At 41.8% G+C, this 19631-nt stretch overlaps 1 protein-coding gene across 3 annotated transcripts in view; it reads left to right on the top strand.

Moving 5' to 3' along the window:
* Positions 1 to 19213, top strand: part of Dnaaf11 (dynein axonemal assembly factor 11) — an 83422-nt gene extending 64209 nt beyond the window's left edge. For 2 of the 3 annotated variants that reach the window (XM_076836147.2, XM_076836146.2), the window contains 2 exons: positions 10860 to 10920; positions 19036 to 19213. In XM_076836147.2, coding sequence (XP_076692262.2) covers positions 10860 to 10920; positions 19036 to 19213 — 239 coding nt within the window. Of the gene's footprint in view, positions 1 to 5954; positions 5983 to 10859; positions 10921 to 19035 lie in introns of all 3 variants that reach the window. The other variant, XM_077105586.1, reaches the window with a different exon arrangement.
* Positions 19214 to 19631: the final 418 nt, after the last annotated feature.

Below are 19631 nucleotides of genomic sequence, written 5' to 3'. Positions count from 1 at the left end.
AATGCAAACAAAAGGTAATACATTTATATGGTGTGAAAAAGATGAGGAAGGAAATATAAAAAAAAAGCCCTGAAAATCTGTAGGAAAGTAACAGATAAAGATTGAAAGAATCAATATGCCACCCAGCTTATAAGCACACAAGAAATGGATAAAGTAAAGAATAGATAAAGTTGCACAGGTGAATGCAAGCAAAATTACAGTATTTATGGAAAAAGCATTATCAGACAATATAATTTAAAGCAAAAAAGCATCAAATAAAACCATGAGAATCATTCTGTTGTTACAGAAATAATATAAAATAAAGATCCAACTGCCTTTAATTCAGTAGATAGCTCATTATCTGTGTGTAAAGCATAAGATCTTAGAAACACAAGGAAATGTCAACAGAATCACTCTATTGGAAGATTCATGGATAATATCTTACTTTAATATATATGATCAACAAAAATATGATCACTATTTGAATAATGTAATTAATAGTTTTTAATATCTTATAACCCTTACCAGGAGGTCCAATACCTTCTTATAAAACATCAATAACTTTAAAAGCTTAAATAAACAAAATACTCTGAAAATCTTATTTTTATTTCCAAAGGAAAAGATTATAGAATTACATCTAATAGTCATTAGAAAAAAATATAGATTATAAAATACAGAGAAGGCCAACAGATAAAATTGATAAAATAAAAATGCTATCTTAATCTGGTATTAAACAACAAAAGATATAAAAAATGCAATTGTAAGTTATTTGGGAAATTAAAAATGTAAATCTTAGTGAATATATAGGTCTGTGATCAATTTCAAATTGATTTTTATGTATGACATGAAACAATTCCCCACATGGATATGCAAGTCAAACAACAAAAGGTTTTACCTTCCTCGTTGAAATGCTTGGGCATCTTTGTAAAAATTAATTAATTAATTAATGGCCATATAAATGAGGGTCCACTTTTAGGTTTTGTATTCTTGTGCCATTGATATATTATCCTCATGACAATGCTACTCTATGTTGCCTTTGTAGTTTTATTTATAATGAAGCTTAGAAAATATATTTCTTTCAACTTTTTAAATCATTATCTTGGTTATTCTTTGTATTTTTATAAAGTTTTAAGAAGCAATATTTGTCAATTTACATACAAAAACTTTGTTGAGATAAAAATTAGAACAGTGTTGAATTTGCTGGTCAACCTGGGGACAATTAACATCTTAATATTAGTAAGTTTGCCAGCCTGTGCTTGTGGAGTTTCTCTAAGTTAAGTGCTTTAAAATGTGTCTCTTGACAGCAGTGTGTGGTTTCAACTGTAGAAGCAATGCATAGCTTTTGTTAAAATAATTCCTACTTTATGGTTTTAATTTTTTGAGTTTTGGGTCACCATTGTAGATGAAATTACCTTATTAATTTTAGTTTTTCAACTACTAGTTGTTAAGGTCTGTAAACAAGTCAGATTGGCACCTGTTATTTTGCAAGAGAAATGTTAAAGTCTGTAAACAAGTCTGGATGGCGCCTGGCCAAATGCCAGAGGGAGTGGTTTGTAAAGTAACAAAAGCGAGCCATTAAGTGTGGAGATTCCTGATTGGTTGACTGCTGTATCTAGTTTATGCTAATTAAGATAAGCTGTGCAAAATGTATAAATACCTCTGTTATCCTACAATAAACGGCTCCTATTCCTGCTGCATCAACGTACACAAGTTATTCGTCATCCCCCCGGTTATTCTGCTGCAACTGGCCTGCGGCACTAGTAGTATATGGAAATAAAAGTGATTTTGTATATTGACATTATCAAATATTCTCAGTTACTAGAGATAGTAATTTTTACTAGAAGTGGTAATTATAAGTTGTGTAAAATTTCTCATTTTTAAAAAATTCACCTATCACTGTTTCACTCCCTGTATTCCCCTTCTCTCGTGGATTACAGTTCTGCCTCACCTGGTATCTACATTTGAAGAGAGCACCTTAGCTCAGTGTTTAGGTGTCTGTGGCAGAGGTCAAGTGCAGTGTCACTGTCTCATGGCCAGTCGTAATGCGCCTTCAGGTTTTCTGTGGACAGGGTTGATAGTTCATGGATAGGTTTTCTTCTCTGTTGTTCAGCATTGTTCCATTGTTCCCAAAGAGAGGAAATCAATAATTCATATTTTTGTCCTTACATTTAATATATCATTTCTCTGTGGCTGCTTTTAAGATTTTTTTCCCCCTTTATCGTTTGTTTTAATCTATATTCCATTTGCTTTTATACAGCTTGGGTTCTCCGTGTCTTAGACAATTATGCATATGTATTTAAACAAGTTTGGGGAGTTTGGGACCATTATTTCTTTCAATATTTATCTTGCCTGGTCTCTTTCCTCCTTTGAGACTCTAGCCGTGTATATGCATAAGCACTTAAGTCTGAGAATCACCTGGAGAAATACAGTTCAATAAAAAATAAAAAAAGCTAGGTGCCCATGCCCCTACTTGTAGCTTGACATTGGCCACCAGGCACAGATGGTTTGCATTTCTAATCATTTTTCTCCTTCTGTTATTCAGATTGAATAATTTGTATAAAATTGTCTTCAATTTACTGACAATTTTAAAACAATTTTTGGCCATCTCCTCATGCTGTTAGTTCTATTCACTGAATTTATTTCGGCTATTATGCTTTTCAGTTACAGAATTTCTCCATTTAAAATAAAACCGCTACTTGTCTAGTAAGATTCCTCATATTTTTATTCATCCTCTAATTCCAACATTTGGATAACTTTATGATCCATTTCTGTTTTTTTAAAATGTGAAGTCAGAAACACTTTCCTGTTTCTTCATATATCTAGTAATATTTACTATGCTCTGGACATTTTGGAGTATAAATTGTAGAGACTCTCTATTCTTTTTTTTTTTTAAATATCTTTATTTTTATTTATTTATTTTTATGTGGTGCTGAGGGTTGAACCCAATGCCTCACCAATGAGTTCATCCACTGATAGGTCAAAGCCCTCATGATCCTATTACTTCCTCAGCCCCCACCTCTGCATGTTGCTGCACTGAGGGGAGAACTTAAAACATGTGAACCTTCGGGGATATTCCAGATCCAGACCATTACAGTATGTTTTCCCCTCCAGTAAACCATGAGCTCCTGAGTCTGGGTCAGTGGCAAGTGGCAGGTCATCAAAACAACACAAAAAAACCAAACAGAAACCCAAAGCTTGTTGATTTAAGTTGAGTGGGTAAGTTAAAAAGAGGAAAAAAAAAAAAAAAAAAAAAAAAGTCTATTTTACAATAAAATTGGGAATGTTTTCTATTTGAAAAATATTAAGTCTGTCAACTTATTTTATACCACACACCAAAATAAATTCCATGTGGATTTAATACTTGAAAATTATTTTTTAAAAATTAAATATCTACTTTCATTTTCTACAAAGAAGCAAGATTTTTCAAAAACATGAAACAATGCCAAAAATTACACAAAAGTAATAGTTTTGACTAATATATAAAAGCTATATTTAAAAACTACCATTCAATAATTATTTGTTATTGATTTACATTGCTGAGGGTCTATTACATGCCCAGCACAGGTATTTCTCTCTGGTGGTGTTTACATTTTAGTGGAGGAAAAACAGATCATGAACAAATAAAGAAGTTGATACACAAGTTTCAAGCATTTTGATATGGGCCACTGTAAGAAACACACACACACACACACACACACACACACACACGTAACCAAATAAGATATTATGTATGTAAATATTATGTATCTTCAGAGAACTACTAAAATCCTAAAAAATAGGAAATTATTACAAAAGAAACATAGAAGACATGAGAAATATTTTTGTTTTATAATAAAATGTATATTGGTTCATCAGAACATCAAACATTCAAAACTCTACCCTGCTTCTTATTTCTTGCTTTGTTTTATAAACACATAGGTAATATGTGTTTATAAAACAAAATTCAGAACTATTAAGCAGTTTACAGGGCATGGCAGACTCCCCTTCCATTCCCATTCCTCAACCATCTTACTCTTTCTAGAAGCAAACACTTCTGCCAATTTTCTATCAAAAACATTTTTAAAAATTCAGTACTAGTGAGAGTACAATGAAATAGTATTCTCATAAACTGTTGGAGAAAAAATTTAATCTTTTTGGAAAAAATTATCGAAATATATCAAGCCTTAAAATATATAAAATATATATTATGACTTAATTTTGTACTCTTTTCAAAGGAAATAAATAAACAAGACAAATTTATGTGTGTAGATAGACAGCATGGTATAATTATGAGAAATTGGAAACAACTTAAATATCCAAAAATGCATTCCTTACAGAATGGTATGCACATAAAACAAGGTATTATGCAATTATCTCTCACCAGGATAGCTCCAAGGATACAATCCTGAATGTCAATGTAAAATATTTCATCAATGCAGTGTCCATGTTTTTCAGGTTCACCAAAGCATCCCAGTTCCTAGAGCAATTCTGGGACTCTGCAGACATCCCATAAGTGTGTTCTATAAATGAATTGCTTTCAGAGAAGCCTGGGGCTGGGGATGCTGCTCAGTGATAGTGTTCTTGCCTGGCATGCACAGAACTCCAGGTTTGATCCCTAGCCCCGCAAAACCAAAACCAAACAAACAAGAGAAAAGCGTGGAAGCTGTGGGGTCAGCCAGGACCAATTTCAAAACTTGCCTGATCCTCAGAACCACCCAGAACTTATTAAGATACAAGACTTTCTGGCCACTCTCTGCAGATTTTAATTAGAAGATATGAAAGTCTGTGTTTTATCAAATACCTCAAGGTTTGAGAGCCAGAGGAAATCAGTAAGCATTTAATGAAAAATCAGGACATACTTGAATATTAGAAAGTATATAGGACTTCTACAGTAATTTTTTTTTATATATACATGAATAATAACCAAGGGAAGATATTAGACAAGTGACAGGAAGTCTGGGAAACCAAAGAGGTAGAAAATTTGTAATAGCCGGAGGCCACCACCACTTCTGGGACAGAGAGGGGAGATGGTATTGGCAGAAACCAGGCCCTAGAGTCACCTGGAAGAAATCGTAATATCCACAGCCATCTTGAGCAGGGTCTGGAGCCACAAGGAGACTCCCCGGCTGCTGGAGAAATTGCTCAAGCAGACAGGGGTTGTGGGCAAAACTCCTGGAGCTGACTCTCCCCCTCCTTCAGTGCTTCCAGAGGCCAGGCCCCCCAGAAGCCAGATGTCCCCGGGGAGCAGGATAATGAAGTCTGCAGGGTTCCAGGTTTCATCTTCCTGGGATACGGAGCAGAGCAAAAACAGGGCAAGAGTAGACGTGAAGGCTAACAGGCTTGGTACCCATGTTGTGAGTTAGGGCATCACTTCACATCCTCATGAAAATACTGCAGAGGTCTAGACTGAAGAGGGTGAAAGTCAACTATTAATGTTATTTTAAGAAAAGTATGCATTTAAATTCATATTAACTTCCACATTCCTCCACTCTGGGACAATTGTGGGTAACCAACTGTATTTCACCCTTTAAAGGATGTATGAGCTCTAAGTGAACTTGAATGCAGAGTCCAGAACCTACCTTGTGTGAGACAGTGGTCAGCTAAGAAATCGGGACATTATCTTTAGGCAGGATGAGGCCCAACAGAGCAGCATAATTAGCCAGCAATGCAAATGCGAATATTCTTAGCTGCAGTGCGAAGGCCAGCAGTCACAGTTAGCCGGTTTTGCAACAGGATTGTACATCCTCGGTATTTTCAGAGTCGGGTGGGGTGGGGGCAGAAACATGAGTATAGTCACACAAAAAGAAAAAAGTATATTTTTATCTAGTGAGAAAAGAGGACACTTATTTCAAAGCTGTCACTCCATGGGACTTAGTTTTTTTGTGAACATCACATACCTTGCCTAAGGAAAATAAGGAGTGAGATTAAAGCATTACTCTTGAGCTGAGATGAGCAACTATGTCACTAAGGTCCCTGCACCTCGTGACAGCTCTAAGCACCCGGGGAGGCTCTGCAGATCCAACTGTGGCCCAGCGCTTCCGCCCCGTCTCCCGCTGCTCTCTGCCTAACATCCTGTGCTAGTTTTTGTGCTCATTTATTTTCCTATCTTTGTGCAGGTGTTTTTCTCTCCCTCCTGGAACACTCTCTACCCCCTACATGGCCTCCATCTTCTGGAATTTAAATTTTTACCACACCTCAGCCTCCTTTGATGCTTTAATCCTGCTCCCCATCCCCTTCCCTGGGCTTAGACCTCTGGGTGTACGTCCCTCAACTTCATGGGCTTCAGTGTATTTTAATTGTTTATGTATTTTTCTTCCTCATGAGATGGTCATGGATAATTTTGCAATCTACCATTGCATGCCTATCCCTTAGTATTATGCTTGGCACCTGGTAGGTGCTCAGTAAATATTTCATTGAGCAGATTTAAATGGGGTAATAATTAAAATTATGAGAGAAAGTGAAATCTCCTAGAGAAAGAGAAATGTATATGATTTTCATGAATAATGTTATTTCAGAAGCAGACTAAATTCACAGATAAGTTTAAAAAGTTGGTTGTTTTATATTTTTTTCTCAGAAAATATCTCTGATTGTATTCCATTTTCCTCATCCATTCATTCTTCTACTTCACAAGTAACAACAAGTCTTAACCTAATCAGGGGGTGATTCTTCTCATTCTTATTTAACTTCATATTATTAACTGTTAAGTTCAATTATATGAGTTCATTCTTTCAGGGTCAAAAATGGTCATATATTGGCAATGTCTGTGGTTCAATCTAAAAAGTAATGATTAAGAGCCAAGTCTTGCCCTTACATCTGCTACACAGCTCACACAGTCTGCATTTCTTGATGTGAGCAACTTTGATAGTTGAAAATGCAACATGTGCATTTTATTAAAGACACTATTATTATCTGAGTGCAGCTTGATTTCTCTGGAGGTAATGAGACCTCAGCCCAGGGCACAATGCAAGCAAAGGCTGGCAGTCTGCTGGCAGAAGAACCTGAGGCTTTTGCATTCTGGAGCAAAGTGAACTCTATCACTACCTCCATGTTCACTCCTAACTTCCCACTGCATGACTCTTTCAAAGTAAAAATCATGCAACATCATTAAAATGTTAATATGTACCTTTGTGCCTATCCCACAATTGAATTTTCAAGTAGTTGATTACATTTCTCTCTGTGGGTTCAGGAAACCATTTGACTCACATTACCTAATTTATTGGACATATTTTGGTCCTTACAACTGTCCCATTAGTCATCCCTAAATACACTTAGCGCAGATGAATAAGGCATCCTTTGATGTGAATGAGCATCGCTTCCTAGAGGAAGAGCAGCCCAGGACTGCAGGATGGTGGGAAACCTAATGTCAGGGGCTCTGAGCGCAGTCCTCCGATGATGTCAGGAGAGTTTTACCTGTGGGTCACGTGAATGTTGGTGTTCCGAAGTATTTCAGTGTTAATATGATTGTCAATGTTCGTAATTTTTCTTATTGCTGATTCTTTAATTCTCTAACTTTTAAACTTAAAAGAATCTTTGAAACTAAATGTGCTGAAAATATCTTTTAAAAAATAAGAAACACATTTAGATTCTGGTGCACAGCAAATTCCCTGTGAAGAAAAGTTCCAAATTTGTGACTCTATTTGCATTTCCATAAACACAGAGAATCTTTGTCTGTGCTTATTATGTGACAAATAACAGTGTTAGAAATGGGGTGTTTTAAGACTCTAATTATGCATGCGCTCCCATTCTTACTGGTGCATTTACTTACAACGTGAGACAATATAAAACTTGTAATTGGGGTTTCAAGAACTTTTTCGCAAAAAACTGATATTTCAATGAATTTTAACCAACACTGACCTTGTTTAAAGTAAAGTATTAAAAGGTAAAAAACATGTCACTGCACCCTGGGAAGCAGCTTCTGAGATGGAAATGAGTATGCAAAATATTGAGGAGTGCCCAGAGATCGACCCCTGGAAAGGGTGGGAAGGCCGCACAGGCCGGTCAACCCTCGTGAGCTCTGCGGCTGACACAGATCCTTGGAGTTGTTCAAGTGTGCTAAAGGGGGTGTGCGTACTCTCCCGCCTCCATCAGAGAGGCTCCAGTAGGCTTCAGATTCTCACTCTCACATGGGAGTTCCAGGTCCAGGTGTGACAAGGAAGGAGGAGCAGAAGTTCAGGAACTGAAAAGACTCTGTGGTCCCTCCACAGATGAGTGAGGGGGAGACACAGATATTGTACTTCAGGCCTGAAGGAGATACAGAGAGTCCATCAGACGGTCAGCACACGTAGGTCTGGGGCTCACTCTAAGCAGGTGTCTCTCTGGCTAGGTAAATACAAGTGAAAATCCGTTAAAATTTCACAAAATTGTAACTTGAGTTTCTCACATTTCAGAAGCTCAGCAGGTACCAGTGACTGTTGTTGAGTGGCATGGCACAGGACATCTTGCTCAGAAATATGGGAATACTGGAATAAAAAAGAATAGCAGACAGTTTTGTCATCTTCTCTGCTGTCCCACATGGTGGGAGAGGAGGTGTGCCTCCCCCGAGGCTGCTAGCAGGTGCCTGCCCCAGCTGTTCATCCCCGGGGCCACACTCTCCTGCCCTGAAACTGAGGGAACTCGCCTTCCGGTCTTCCTCCGTATTTCCGTTTCCATTTTCATTTACAAATGTTATTAATGTGGTTTAGTAAACCATAAATGGCATCTAGAGCAACTGAAAAGCATTTCCACTTTCTTAAGGATGGGTCAGGAGATGAGGAAGTATTTGTATTCGTTCCACTCGTTAAAGATATGGAAGATGTTTAGTTGTTTTTATATTAAAATAGGGTCAACATATATACCCCGCCACATTAACACCCCTACCCCAAAGTGGAAAATGATACAATTATGACAGTGTGTGCATGCACTTTGCTATATTTTGAAGTAGAACAAACAAAACATTTTAGAATTAGCCGACTCCCAAGCCACTCGTGTTTGATAATAAAACCCTGCTCGGTGGGCTGGCCTTCCCGTGCGTCCCCTGCGGTAAGTGTTCAGTTGCTCTGGTGGCTTGAGTCACGGATTCCCCCACACCAGTCTCCTACGAGTGTCTGTCATGCAGACTGGGACTCTTATAGTGCTCCCAAAGCTCCCCCAGGCTTGAAATCCATGCCCCTGGTAGTACCCATTGATTTTTCTTCCTGGGGGTCTCAGCAGGCCATCCCTGGCCATCACACAAACCCTCTGTGCCTCTGTGAAACTGTGGACATGTTCATCCCATGTTGGGTGTTCAAGGCCTGGAGTGGGAGGTGGAGCTCAAGCCCATCTTCCCTTTGGCACGGCCTTTGGAGAGAGAAAGACACATCCGTGGCCTCCTGGGTAAGGGAGCTGAACTAAATCACACGTACATGCACATGTTGCCTTTTTATACAACATGTTAGAGACTATGCAACTGCACTCTGTAAAAGTCTGGCTCTTGCCCCACCTGGGGTGGGGGGCGACACAGGAGAAGGATGCCATCCGGAGCGGGTATCCACAGGAGCCCTCAGTCCACAGGTTTGTGCTGCAGTCCCCAGACCATGATTCATTCCTTGGTTTTCTCATCCACTCATTTACTGAAGCATACACATGAGGAGCCATGAGCTAAGCTTACTGAGGCACTGACCAGAGGAACAAAACCAAAAGTCCTTCAAATGAGAAGCACATTATCCTGTGTGTTAATTTGATGGAGAGCCCAGCTAAGTTCGGCCTGGGGTTGAGGCTAGACCAGGGCTAACCACTCCCACCGCACAGGCAGCCTGCTGAGTCCAGCATGCCTCAGGCAGCAGATGGAGCGGGGTGGTGAGAGGTCCTCCAGGTCCAGCCTGGTGCTCTCCCTTAGCCAGTGGCATGGACCTAGACCACAACTGTGTGCTACTCCAAGACAGGCAGGGCAGAGAAAGGATGGCAGGTGGCCTCCGCCTTCAGAGCAGCAACGCTGCCTGCCAGGGAGATGAGGCCAGTGAGTGGGTCCTTCCCCTGCAAAGAGGAATGGTTCCCACTCCAGGTCACTCTCCTTGGACAAGGAAGAAGCCCTTATCTTGGTTGCTGGATCCAGGCAACATGAGAAGAGGGTTTTGAAATTTCTTGTGTCTGCCCTTGAGATAGAAGGTCTTTTAGGAATGTTGCTGGGAGATCAGCAGGGCTGTGTGTGTGTAAATAAGACACCTAGTGTGCCTAGTGTTGGAGGTGTGTGCCTAGCATGTCTGATAAGTACTAGCAGACTCTCTCCCCGTCCACACTCGGGTATCTGACGAGTTTCTTGGGGAGCAGCCTGGTTCTGAGTAATGTGGGTGGGGTGTTCGCTGAATGGAATCAATCACTTTTACTATTGAGGGCTCCAGGTGCTTAGCACTGAACTTATTTAGTTTAAAAAGAAGCAGTTGAAGTACAGAAATGTTTAGACCCAGAAGGGACCTTTGAGACCACAAAAATTCCCTCATCATTTTACCAGAGACCAGGTCCCGGGAGCCAGGACGATGGGGAGTCCAGCTTCCTGTTAAGGGGCTTCCCATGCTGCAGCACTCTTCCCTGGGGGCACTGTGTGGGCAGCATCCAGGTACATCAGTGTCCCCAGGACTCTCAAGTGGCAGCATGCTGTTGGCCCCCAGATAATGTTTATTAGGCTAATTCACCAAATCCCACTCTTGGCTTTGGCAATAGCTGGCTAGCTTGTGGCTGTGCGACTGGTGAACAGATCCAATGTGTGATGTGATCTTCTCTAGACTTTGTATAAAGGCTTTACTGTGGGATATGCAAAAAAGAATGAGAAGCTTTTTGCATCTTTTTAAAAAAATAAATATAGTGTATATCCTTGAAGGTACACCAGGGAGTAACTCATCACTTGCTACGTGTTGTGCTTTTATTTTAGGTCGAAGAAGTAATCAGAGGACGAACATGCAAGCCTGTGAAAGCCACCTCGAACAGCCCCAGAGAGCAAGCCAAGGAAAGGTACCACTTCCCCGGCGGTCCCTAGTGTTATTATGTGGCATTCTTCATTGTCATTCGTTGGTTAAAATGCAGCTCCTAAGGTGACACCGTTATTTAAAGTTTAAAAACAATTCATACCATGAATGTTCATGTTTGTCCCCAAGTCCTTACACTCTGGGTTTGTCGGGCTTGGGAACCCTAAAAACCCATGACTGCTGGCATTGACTGGACACAAGCTCTGGGCCAGGCACGGTTCTGGGTGCTGTCCCCACATCAACACATTTAACTCACAGGTTTACCTTTGCTGTACGGAGGGGAAGCTGAGGGAGACAGAATTCACGAGCACCCTGGAGGTCATGTAGCCATGACCTACTGAGACAACTCTCGGGACTCCTGTTGTACTGCTGCTCCCACTGGCTCTCTTTTATGATCCACTTATCACCTGAGGCTTCATGACTCTGAGGACTGCGTGGTATTAGTCCCCGTGACGGCCCTCCTGTCCATCTCCCCGCTGTAGGTCATCTTTGGCCTTTCCTTCAGTTCATCTCCCAGCTGGACGCTCCCTCTCTCTTGAGAATATTCTACAGCCTTAGTGTTCCCCAGAGTTAGAAAGCCTCTCTGCCTCCCCTCGATTCCTAAGTGGGGATCCTGGCTCTGCCTCCCGGAACACTCGAGAGCAAGGCCAACCTCCCTGGAACATGGCAGCCTGCAAAGCATTTCGCGCAAGGCTCTCCCGTTTCTCAGTTCTCCTTTAGAATGAGGTCCCTGCTCTTCCAGCTCTCCTATTCTTGTGATTTTCAGACTCTTCCCATCCAGATGGTAAAATCTATTTTGAACCGAGGCAAACTATCTTTGTGACACAAATGTATATGCTAGAACTACCATCATAAAAATACCTGAACAAGAGCTATATTTATGTTTTGCATAATAAATTAGACACTTGTATATTCAAAGACAACTGTTGAACTGTTGTAGAGATTTTTAAACATGGGATTTATTTGAACGACAGGTATGGAATTGAATTCCTACTGAAAAGTGGGTTGCTGTTTTTAACCACGGGAATCACTCATATTTCCCAACGTAGTGATTTCCATTGCAGATACAAGATTCCAGGGTATCATGTCTATTATGAATATTCACAGTGGCAATTAACCCCCAGCACCCTTGACACACGGAAAGAGTCTGAATCTAATTTGTGAAGAATCACAGGGATGGGAAGCCAAATCATTGCAAACAGTTTGGAGCTGGTTTTCAGACCCCAGGAAAACTATCATTACCGTGATTACACTTGAGGATTGGAGGTGTCTTAGCACAGTTGTATATGGTTGAATATTTGCAGAGTCTTTCTTTTTCATTTTCATTACTGAGAAGTGCTTCCCTCATAACCATACATAAAACATCTCTGTGAGGCTTGTTTGTGGGGCTCCCTAAACGTTGCACAATCTTGTTGCACTTTTTTTTTTTTTTTGGTACCGGAGACTGAACTCAGGGGCACTCAGCCACTGAGCCATATCCCTGTCCCTATTTTGTATTTTATTTATTTAGAGACAGGGTTTCACTGAGTTGCTTAGTGCCTCACTGTTGCTAAGGCTGGCTTTGAACTCGTGATGCTCCTGCCTCAGCCTCCCGAGGTGCTGAGATTACAGGCGTGCACCACTGCGCCCAGCTTCTTTGTGCACCTTTTCACTGTGTTGTGCCCATCACGTCTGGCTGGGCAACGCCATTAACCAAACGGCTGCCCGTGAAGCCTGTATGCAGGTGCCCCCTCCTACTGGAGTGGCCTGGTTCCTGCTGTGGAGGCAGAGTGGGTGGAAAGGACCCATGGGACAGGGTTCAGCTCATCCAAAATGGAGGGTGACTTCTAGAGAACTCTTGTGGTCCCATGTCACTTTAATGCCAAGGAAGAGGTGCAAGTCCCCAAAACTTCAGGTATCTGTTGAGTGGTGACGCTGTGTTACCTGGTGCTACACATCGTCTCATTGCCTTTGATCTTCAAAATAGCAATGCTAGTACATACTAATGAGGTTCTGAGAGGGTGAACTTGCCCAAGATCATGCAGTTGGAGAATGGCAGGACCAGGACGTGAGACTTGGGCTGCCCACTTATTCTCAACTTGGCATCTTTTGGTGAACAAGAGGATCTTTATTCTAGAGTAATCAAAATTTTAATGTTTTCATGATTGGTGCTTTGTTTGTCTTCTTGTAGAAGTCCTGCCTACCTTGAGGTCAGAAAGATGGTTCCTTGTGTTGTAAGGCCTTGTGGTTTTGCCTTTCATGTTTATGTATGATATGTCAAGAACTCATTTTTGCTTAAAGTATGTCCTCTTAATTTTTCCAGTATGAACACCTTCCTGTCTCATTGTCGCTTGTTAAAATTTATCCCTCTGTACTGGTCACCAAGGCTCTCTGTGTCAAAGATCTAGCATTCATGTGTGGGTTGGTCTGATTGTTCTCTCTCTATTCCACTTCCTTAAATTCCACAGCTTTATAATAAGTCTGTGTAAATGGTGAGAAACATCTTCTTCCCTTATTCTTCAAGAGCAAGTTGGCTATTCTTGGCCCTTTGCACTTCCATATAAATTTTAGAATCAACTTGCCAAGTTTCACACATGAATTACATTGTCTACTTTGCATTACTACAATGATAAAACTGAAGCAAGATAACTTTACAAACTGTATTTAGTTCATGGTTTTAAAGACTCAAGGTCACGATGCTGGCATCGGCTCTGCTCTGGCAAGAACCCTCCTGGCTGTGCCACATCGTGAGGTCGGCACATGTGTGAGGAAGCAACCACATCACCACACAGGAAGCCAGAGAGAATCAGACCTCAGATTCAGGCTTTGAAGACCATTTCTTCTCCTGAGAACTCACTGGAAGACCCGCATTCCAGTCTGTGTACAGCATGCCCTCCTCACCTAAGGACCTCCCCTAGGTTCCTTAAGCTCCCACATAGCCACACTGGAACCAGACTCCCAACCAGCCTGTGACAGGTGGGGGGACAAACCACATCCGGACCACACCATATGCACACTCACTCTCTCATACACATGTATTGGGATTTATTTTGAATTGGAGGTATAGATCAATTTAGGGTGAAAAATTTTATAATATTAGTATCTGTCTTTTTCTAATTTGTATTTGATGTCACTCTAAAATTTTATAATTTTTTATAAGGGTACCCATGTTTTATTAATTTTTAGTTGCGTGATTTTTTTTTTTGCCAGGGTAACCAGGGATTGAACTCAAGCCCTCAACCACTGAGCCACATCCCTGGCCCTATTTTGAATTCTATTTAGAGACAAGGTCTCACTGAGTTGCTTAGTGCCTTGCTATTGCTGAGGCTGGCTTTGAACTCACAATCCTCCTGCCTCAGTATCCCAAGCCATTAGGATTACAGGTATGCCCCACTGTACCCAGTGGTGTATGATATTTTTGATACTGGTATAAACACATTTTATTTTATTTATTGCATGTTGCTAGTATGTAGACTCATAATTTGATTTCTTTATTGCTTTGTTCGTTATGTGATAATATACACATAACATCAAACTGACTGTTTTAAAAATCACTGAAAGTATAAATTCAATTATATTTATTTTGGTCAAAGTTTTGTGTGGTCATCAGCACTATGTAATTCAATTTTATGTTTGATTTAGTATCCAACAACTTATCTCTCTTACTATTTCATTAATTCATCTGAGTGTTCTTTTAGATTTTCTGTATACCCATAAAGATGATCCCTTTCTTTCTTCCCAATCATGTTCCTTTTTATTTTTCGTGCCTTATCACATAATAATGTTAAATAGAAAACTTACTTCCAGCACCTTAGTCTTATTGCCAGTTCCTGAGGGGAGCTTTTGGCATTTTATTACTAAGTTAGTAAAAGTGGTTTTAAGATCCATGTTTTCATTTGCTAGTATCAGAAGGTTTTGTGTTTTTCTATTTCCATTCTTGTTTCTTCTCCTTCTTCTCATGCAAAGTGCCCTTTGCCCTGAGATTATTTTTTGCTATGAGTTGTCCTCTTCAGGATAGTAGTTCTCTGGGAAGCCTCCAACCAACCCAACTTTTTTACCTGATTTGCATTAGTTAGGTTGTTGTGGCTACAGGTAATGGAATATGTAAGATGGATTTAAGGTGTTTAATTGCCCCAAATAACATCTCCTGTGGAAGTAGGTGGTCTTGTGGGTGGTTCAGTCACTGGGCAATCAAGGCCCCCCCAGTCTAGCCTTTCCGCTCATGCTGCAGGGGAATCCTGCAGCTTCAGTGGCAAATCCTCTCATCAGCAACCTCCAGGGGCAGGTGCACGGGGGAATGCAATGGTAGGCAAAGTTGTGGCCCTTCAAGATGGACCTGTCCTGATACCCAGAGCCTGTGAATAGGAAATCTTATGTGTCCAGGGGAAATCAAGGCGGCAGATGGTACCAGATGGCCTGACGATAGGGAGAGTGCTCTGGAGGACGCAGTAGGCCCAGTGTGACCACAGGCCCCTTATCAGTGAAAGAGGGGAGGCAGGAGACACAGCACGGGGCAGACTCCACTTCTTATGTGCACCGCTGCTCTGAAGATGGAGGGGGTCCCAAGCCGGGGAAGGTGGGCGGCCTCTAGAAGCTGGAAAGGTCCAGGAAGCAGTTGAGCCCTAGAACCTCCACAAAGAAGGCCATCCTAGAACCTTGACTTCAGCCCAGGGAGACCCATGTCAGACTTCTGACCTACGTGACTAAGAAAATACATGCATATTGTTTGAAGCCTATGAGTTGTGGTGGTTTCTTTGTATATGTGTTCCAACAAAATTTGGGGGGCTCTAGAATTTCATTTGATTTTTACATGATGCGTATTCCTTTTTAAAAATTTTCAACTTTTTTAAAATAAAAGACAATCAGTTAAATTTTACTTTCCTTTTTAATTAACACATTCTTAGTAATTGTATACTTTTGTGAGTGCACTGTGATATTCAGTCTGTGTGTGCAGTCTGTCCCGAGAGGATCAGGACAGGCTCCTTGTCAGCAGATATGCATCCCCAAGCACTGGTACGGGGCGGCGGGAGGGGGGGGGGTTAGTCAGCTTTTCTACTGCTGTGACTAAAAGACCTGACAGGAACAATTTTAAGGAGGCAGTCTTCAGGCTCTGAGTCTGCTGTACTTTGCCTGGCCTCCCACACTTAACTTTGAAATCTCAGTGGAAGCCTCCATGAATCCCCAACTCCAGCTTTCTATATTCCTAAAGAACCAGCCCCTCATGGTTGATGCCAAAGTTTGCCACCATCTCAAGCAGTAGCTAAGCCTCTTGGGACCATGGCTGCAGCCTCTGAGTGCCCAAGGAGATGGTCACCACAGGGTGGCCTTGCTATTGAAGCAGTATGCCCCCTTGGTCTCTTCTCAAAGCTATTTTCACTTTTACACCCTGGAACCTGAGATGCCATCAAAGCCATCTTTCCTATTGTTTTTGTGAAAAGCACTTAGCATTTCTTTCGTTTCTGTAATCTCTTCAACAACCACATCTTCCTTAGCCACAGGTTTATATGCAATTTTTTTTTTTTGGCCAAATTGCAAGTTTTTCAAAATTTCGGCTCTGCTCTCTGTTCCTGATTATAATAAACTTAACAAAGAGCCGCCAGCAATATCCATGCTACCACCTGAATAGCATGTTGCCTTGAAATTTTCTCCACAAGATAAATTAGCCCTTACCTGTAAATTCCGCCTCATAGAAAGTCTCAGAACATGGGCAAAATGCAGACAAGTTCTTCGCCAGAATAGAACATGAGTTGCCTCTATTCCATCTCCAACAGTGTCCTCCTCCTCCTCGGACACTCCATGAGCCCAGCCTTTACTGTGGACAGTCCTATTGGCACTCTGATCTTCTGAGCAGTTTCATAGCTGTAATCCCCACAGGTCAGAGACCTCCACACAATGGAGGCAGCATGAAGACTCCCTCTTCAAATCCCGATTCTTGTGATCACGCCAGAAAGATTTCAGGCATGTTGTTCAGAATATCAAGATTGAGTGTATTAGAAGAGATAGGAAAGGGGAGAAGAGGACAGTTCCAAGGGAGAGGGTGGGTCCTCTCAGAGACGACAGGGCTGCTGGCACCCCTCTCCTGCCCTCCCAGTTTTATCGGGGGTGGGGGGTGGGGGGTGGGCAGGGGCCCAGTGTAGTTCTCAGAGAGTCCCGCCCAGGTCCATGTTGACCTCTGACTGAGCAAAGGTACCGCGTGGACTGCCTCCAAGAGACGACGGTGTAGTGGTCACAGAATTGGGAATTTTAAGAAAATTGAGTCTCCCTGATTTTGCTTCAATTTCCTGCCCCTTCAATCAGTTTACTACCCTTTGAATAACCTCCAGTAAGTTTACTTGTTAGGGTCTTGATGTTTCAGTTTCCAGGGTGATTGGGAGTTGTGACACAGTTTCAGTGATAGGGGAGGGTCCAGGCCACCCGGCCGTGTGTGAGATGACCTTGAAGCAAGGGTTTTTCTTAAGGAGATGCAGCTGTGATGGGAGGAGGTGGTGACATCTCGGGACCCGTCTTCCAGGTGCTCACCTGTCCTATGAGGCTCCCTGGGTTTTCAGTCCCTTTCACTGTCTTGTCTTTGCTCACCCATCCGTGGCTGACTAGCAACCTATTGGAGAAGTCACCGAATACCACAGCACCCAGGCATCGGGGAAGAAGCTGTGTCCAGGGGCTGTCCATGCTCCAGCCACGTCGGTGGAGCAGCCATTCCCCTTTTCTGCTGGACTGCGTCCCTGGGCATCTTTGACGGCACCTTCGGATCCCACCCCTCCCACCTCCTCAGAGAACGCACAGCCCAGTTGTGACTTCTCCCTTCTCCTTTGGAACAATGGTGTATAGTGTGCAATCTGAGGCTTTAAAAGACACTAGTTTATATACTCTGACGACTTTGTACTTTCCTCAGCAGATCCACATGTATTTGTAAATATACTTAAAGGGATTAAAAACTCAGATGCCCGTAAGTGCTGAGCAGAGCAGGAGCATGAGGGGGAGGGGTGAAAGGTGAACCTGACCTTCTTCTTCCCAACAGAAGGCTTCTGCTGGGTGGACTGAGTCTGGGAGCACGAGTGTGGAGCTCTCACATAGGACTGTTACTTTCTTCAGTTCAGAGAGCATTTATCACCTAATTCATTATTCCTCCAGTAGAACAGTGACAGTTTTTGCTCACTCAGCACGTATGCACCTGTATTTAAGTAACGCACCTGTATGTTAGGGATACAAGATGATCAAGAGAAAACCTTGCTCAAAGGAGTCAATCTGCAGGAAGGCAGGTCCACCACGAGTCAGTAATGTGATTCTACAGCAAGTTCTGTGTTAGAGCAAGATGAGGTACTACCGGGACCTTGTCTCTCTGCACGACTGGATTCCCTGGTGCCTGCCATAGTGGTGCTTAACATATACCTGTTGAATGAATAAATGAATGGGATAGTGATTCCAAAATAATTTGGCTGAGTATCAAAAACCACTAGGGAGACTTTATAAAAATACTTATCATTGGGCCCAACTCTAGGCCTATTGACTAACAATTTCCAGGAAAGTGACCCAGGTCATGTCTCAGTTTCCTATATGACAATGACTTTGGGAATCACTGGGCAGTGCAGGTTCTTCCTGGTTCTGATTCATTTGTGCTATTACTGAGAGAACTGGGTGGACACAGCAGGAGCAGGTTCTCATAAGAGAGGAGGTTAGTGGATTATTTTCTGTGCAACTGAACCTCAGTCCAAATACCCCTGCTAAAGCCCGACAGGCTGGATTGTGAAAGGCAGCAAGCTGGAAACCTGACTGGCTGCATTTAGGAGTGAGACCTGTTGGATCCTGGCTGTGTGACTCTGCCAGGTTTATCACTTCAACTATCAAAATCCTTAGGTAAGCAGAGTCTCCCAGGTGACCCCTCCTTCAGATACCTGTGCACCAGCACAGTTCTGTACTGTCTCTGAGCACTTTATTTCTCATGGGCCAGAACTGTGCTTCCACAAGGCCCTGTGCTACTCGAAGCCGAGGACAGCATCTTGTTTTCATCCCTGTGCTACGTAGATACGACTTGCTAATGTTTGCTGAATAAATAAGTTGACTCTATTCAAAACTTGATTATAAATGGTGTGATATTGATTTCCCTTTGCCTTTTTTGTTGTAGAAGCAAGCAAGCTGAGAAACTAGAAGTAGATCCTAGCAAGTATTCCTACCCTGATGTGACTACCATAGTTCAAGAGAAAAGCCACAGGCCCAGAAGACTGGCATCTGAACACAAAGCCCTGCCAAGTGAGGAAGACACATACTTTGAAGATAACCCTGAAGTGCCTCCACTGATTTGAGACATCAGGCTCCACTGTCGTTGGCTATGACATGCCACACCCGCTTTGCTCAGGGCAGAGAGTCGATGGTCGTCATTTATGGGGTAAACACAGAACTACCTTTCATTTTGCCACTCCTGTGTTTCAACTCCTACTTTGTACAGTAGTATTCTTAAGCAAGTTTGAAATTAAAATGAATATCTTTAATATGCTGTAACTCATTCTTTGTCTATAATAAAGGACTGTCTAGTGAAACATTAAGTGAAAAGATAGGATTATTACATAAAATATTGATAATAAGTCACCAAGTACCCGCTTATGCAATAGTCATAGGTGGAAGGACTGATTATTAGATTGGTACTTAACCAAACCGGCCAACCTCAGAAGTTAGAGTTGTAATTCCAGATCCAATTAGAATGCTTTAAAGCAGTTTTAAACA

The sequence above is a fragment of the Callospermophilus lateralis genome, chromosome 16 (genome assembly GCF_048772815.1).
Source record: "Callospermophilus lateralis isolate mCalLat2 chromosome 16, mCalLat2.hap1, whole genome shotgun sequence".
Classification (NCBI taxonomy): Eukaryota; Metazoa; Chordata; class Mammalia; order Rodentia; family Sciuridae; genus Callospermophilus; species Callospermophilus lateralis.
Note: the sequence above shows the minus strand (reverse complement) of the source record. Positions and strands in the feature narration are given on the sequence as shown.